Source organism: Amblyomma americanum, chromosome 1, assembly GCF_052857255.1.
Source record: "Amblyomma americanum isolate KBUSLIRL-KWMA chromosome 1, ASM5285725v1, whole genome shotgun sequence".
Lineage (NCBI taxonomy): Eukaryota > Metazoa > Arthropoda > Arachnida > Ixodida > Ixodidae > Amblyomma > Amblyomma americanum.
Window position 1 is genome coordinate 116,785,268 of NC_135497.1, and position 4,822 is coordinate 116,790,089.

The window sequence follows — 4,822 nt, forward strand, 5'->3', positions numbered from 1 at the left end:
CTGCCCTTAGACCCTTCCGTCCTCGTTTTGGGCTGTAGTGTCGCCTATGCGACACTAACGATTAACAGTTAACAGTAAACAATTAACTGTCTTTTGCGAGTTATTCTAGAAACACGTACACGCTGACACGGGGCGCGCATGGAAAGTTCTGCCCCCACACGTCGAAAAGAGAGCGCATTAAAGTGCAGAGGAAGAGGAAGATGCGGATGAAGGCGCGCGTTCGCCGTTCATGGTGTTTCACCTCCGCTTCGAATTTGTGCATCGCGTACGCCGTGGGGCCCGCCGCAAGATCATGGTGGGCACTGGGAGAAGCTGAGGGCCACGGTCCCGCAAAGACGGCGTGGAAAACTCGCGCGGGCCATGGTTTCCCCATTTTAGTGAGCGCCCGCAGCGAGCGTCATGCTGCCGCGTAACGTCCAGCACAGACCTGCCTACAAGATGTGTCTCAGGAGGCGCGGAGCGCGTGCCATGCCGTGCCTGGCGTCCGGCTAACCTGACGGCGTCGACGGCATGCAGGCGAGCAGCCCAGGGGCTGCCCTCCCGGAGCCGCGAGGCAGCGTGGGCGTCTTGTCGCCGCCTAGTGCACCGAGCTGGGACCCGCGACAGCGCAGGCAGCGGCTGCGCCGAAATCTGCTCGTGGTGAGCGCCTGTTCTTTCCTCGTCAACTCGGCCTTTCTGTCGCTGAGCCACCTGCAGACCAGCGTGCTCAACGTCGAGAGCGGTCTGGGCACCGTGTCGTTGAGCGCCATCTCTTCCTCGTTCGTGCTGTCGTGCCTCTTCCTGGCGCCCTTCTTCATCAGCGTTGCCGGCCTCAAGGTCACCATCGGGGCCTGCACGCTGCTGTACACGCCGTACTTCATCGCCAACTTCTACCCGCACTGGGTGACCGTGCTGCCCACGTCGTTCGTGCTCGGCTTCGGGGCGGGGCCCCTGTGCACTGCCAACAGCGCCTACGTGGCCGAGCTGGCCACCCAGTACGCCGGCCTCCACCGCCAGAATACCGACGTGGCCTTGGGCCGATTCTTCGGCGTCTTCCTCATGTTCGGCCAGCTGTCACAAGTTTTCGGCAACCTCCTCTCGTACGTGGTCCTCGGCGCCGGCAGCGCCACAGACGGCTCCGTTGTCAGCCAAGAGGCCAGCAGCGACAAGCGTGCCACCTGCGGTGTCAACTTCTGCCCGCAGTCGGCGCTGCCTACCAACATCACGGCCCCGTCGGTGACCAGCCGCTTCCAGCTGTGCGTGGTGTACACGGCCTTCGGCTGGATCGCCGCGCTGGTCGCCTTCCTGCTGCTCGACCCGGTAGAGCGCAAGGTGCAGCGCCAAGACAGAACATCCCTCCATCTGCTCATGCTCACCATGAGACACATGAGGAACCCCTACCAGATATTCATCATCCCCTTGACTATCTTCAGTGGACTGGAGGTCGCATTCATTGCTGACGACTTCGCTAAGGTCGGTGGGCCGTTGATGTGCCCGGCGGGGCTGGGTGGTTAGTGCAGTACTGCTCGCACTTGTCACACACCTGTCGTACGAAGTCTCTTCTGTAGGGTAGCGGTAGCATGGTTCTTTTACAAACTGGTTGCAGCCTTTTCGCTTAGTTTAGATCGCAAGTGTGAGCGCTCTGGAGAACTTAATATGCACGCTTCCCGATTGGCTTCGCATGAAATTTTTGAAACGCGACTTAGGAAGCCCCGCGCACAGAGCAGCTCATAAGTGAAACACTCCCTGGCGCTCAGCTACACAGGAAGCAGCGGTAGCACTTAACATAACTTCGTAGAGTCAGGCCCATTGAGCTTACATCACATACAAGTGTTATTTGTTGAGCTCCCTTCAACTAATCGCATGGAAACTGCACACACACAGCAATTTTTTTGTTGTTGAGAGAACATAGCAATAGCAGACAGGAAGCCAGTGTACGCAGCGTTAAACGGAGGTGGTGTGCCAAATTACTGCTCCGTTAAGAAGGCGACATTTTTGGCATTTTTGGACGTAACCGGTACCAGATTTTTTACAGAGTGGACTAGATATTTAGTGTAATCGTAGGCTATGAACAAAAGCTGACCACGAAGATCTTCCGCTCGCAGATTTGTTGCGCTAGTAGAAATTTTCGCGCAAGTTTATGTTTGCTATATGGGCATACAATTTCTTTTAAGAATATGGCTGAAATTTATCAAAGCAATTACGGTTTAGTCGTGTTTAAAAGCGCATCCAATAACGCTAGGCAGAAATCAAACTTAAGTGTCCAGCTCTGTGTGCATAATTTAGCAGCATCTAAACGAGGCTGTGCAAATCATGGCCGGAATTCTGAGCGTTATTGCAAGTTGATTTCTATTTTTCGTATTTATTACGTTATTTGGACGGTTCCCTTTGAAAGCCAAACTTACAGACCCCAGTTACGGGAATTACTTTGCCGCGCAGTATACATAAGCGTCAGAATCAATAGCGTTGGCATGTCTGGGCAGTTGACAGGAAACATACCGAAAGAAGAGCCACCTCCTACACTATTTTGTCAGCTTCCTAAATTGGACTTCTGGAACATTTTTATTTTAGCTCCATATCAGACTGCATAACATGAAGCAGAGTGCACGGTTACAGTACACGTATTATTGCGTTTTCTTTACAACGACGATGCTTTTAAGAGGCAAAGCGATGGCAAGAGTGTTTCTATAGTGCAGAGGGACAAAAAATAGTGTATGACATCATCAGCACAACACGGATGCCATGTCATTTCTCGGGTTGGAATATTTCAGTAGGAATAATGGCGCACTCTGCACGTACTTGAGCCTTGCCGAAGCCTGTAGCCTCAATGTAGTATACTGATCCCTAAACGCCACGGCGAAAAAGACGCTGCAGCTCGAATATGTAGTTTCCGGAATATTCGTATGGTGCAAGGCTAGAAAATCTATTTTTTTGAAATACAAACACGTTATAAACATGTTATAGTAGCGTATTTCGTGCAGCAGCGTCTTCGTCGGAACGTTCGCACCTCTACTGAAGCACTGTACCAGCTGACGCGTCTGCATTTGAAGTGCCATCTTCTTTCACGGCGATTTACACGATGAACTGTTCTTGGTTGTCCATGGCGACTTGAGGCGTGTGAGCCGGCGGTCATCTTCGTGTTTGCGGGGGGCGCAGGCGTACATCACTTGCACATGGGGCGTCCACTACGTGGGGCTGTTCCTGGTGAGCCTGGGCGTGTCTGGAGCGCTGTTCTCGCTCAGCTTCGGCTGGCTGCTGAACCTGACCGGCCGGTCGCAGATGGTCCTGCTCGGCGCCGTCGTAAACGTGGCCATGATCATCCTCATGCTGAGCTACGAGACCGGCTACCTCCTCCTCGTTCTGCTTGTCGCCTCGGGTGTCTGGGGCATTGCCGACGCTGCCTGGACTACAAACATCATCTGTAAGCTTGGGACGTAACTAAGTTCTTTAGCTGCATGCCCTTTCACGAAGGCGGCGTTGTGTTCTTAACGAAGGTAAGTTGTATATGCAGAGAAAAGTCCAGCATCTTTTGGTTCTTTGTAATCTCGGCATGGCCACGCACGCGTTGTTGCGCTGAGATGCGAAGCCTGATCAGCCAGGGGCGCAGAGTTATGGCATGCTGGGCGAGTGCGGCTGTCCTTGCGCCGCAGCCTTCTACGCGGTGGCCTTCTGGCAGAACCCGGAGGCGGCGTTCGCCAGCTGTCACCTGTGGCGGTCCGTGGGCGCCATCGCTTCGCTGGGCTACAGCAACCTCGTGTGCACTGACATGAAGCTGTACATTCTCCTGTGCGCGCTCACCGTGGGCGTGGCTGGCTACTTCGCCGTGGACGCCGAAGTGAAGCGCTCCTCGGCCGCCGTGGCGCTGCCAAACGCCACCGTGGTCAACGCCACTGTCACGCCCATCGTGAGCGCGGCCGCGCTGCAGCCGCTCCCCGCAGCCTCGAGCCTAGACGCCGGCATCCCCGTTGTCATACCTGCTCTGCTCACCTCGAACCCTCTGGTGGCACAGTAAACTGGCCCCGTGCCGGCCTCTCCACTGGGGCGCCCCGTGTTGCTCCTCTCTCGCCCGCTCGGGTGGTGTGTGCGTGCGCCTTTTTGTTGTCGTTTGGAACTCGCTCTTGTGCTATGTTTCACGTGACATTATTAAATATGCCTCTTTCGTTGCCAATGTGGCCTCAAAAACGCCTTCACTGATGGCCTAAGAGGTTGCCAAGAACGTCCCAACTGCTGGCGCGGCCCATGTATAGCGTGGCTCTGGGAGCGCGCTGGAGCCGTCGGCGTACTATTAGTCGGCACAGCGTGTCGGAAATAATCGGGGGGATGCGTAAAAAAATCATATCACGGTAATTAGTGGTTCTAGTGATCGGTGATTGATTGGTGTGTGATAGGCTATGACGAGTTTGTGAAATAATGGTACTTAATTGATTAATTAAATAAATGAAAAAATGGGAAAGGGGTTCAAAGGTGTCAAAATGCTCAGAATGAAAAAGCGAATGCTTGACGATGGTAATTAAGAACATTGAGAGTGTGTAATTGATCAATTATTTGAAACAATTGAAAAAATTATCTGTGGTTTAAACTTTGGTTAACCCTGGTGGGATGCGAAAGCTTCTTTGCAAGGCCACGTTCACAAACGCCACACACACTGCCAAACGGATTGACTGTAAAGCGTCGATGAAATGCCCGGTGCCCGATGGGGCAGTTACCACCTGCCACAATGGGCAGGTTGTAATGATGACGTCAGTAGGTCACATGACCTGGCACGTGACACCTGTCACGTGACTGCACATGACGCCGCCCTCTAATCTAGCGTAGTGAAGCTTTCGCTTCAAAGAAATGAAAA

At 53.6% G+C, this 4,822-nt stretch overlaps 1 protein-coding gene across 1 annotated transcript; it reads left to right on the forward strand.

Moving 5' to 3' along the window:
- The first annotated feature begins 219 nt into the window (after window positions 1–219).
- Window positions 220–4,232, forward strand: LOC144113523 (protein unc-93 homolog A-like). The gene is made up of 3 exons (XM_077646637.1): window positions 220–1,452; window positions 3,136–3,400; window positions 3,630–4,232. Exons 1-3 carry the CDS (start codon window positions 511–513, stop codon window positions 3,989–3,991), a joined length of 1,569 nt encoding a protein of 522 aa, XP_077502763.1. The 5' UTR covers window positions 220–510; the 3' UTR covers window positions 3,992–4,232.
- The last annotated feature ends 590 nt before the right edge of the window (window positions 4,233–4,822 follow it).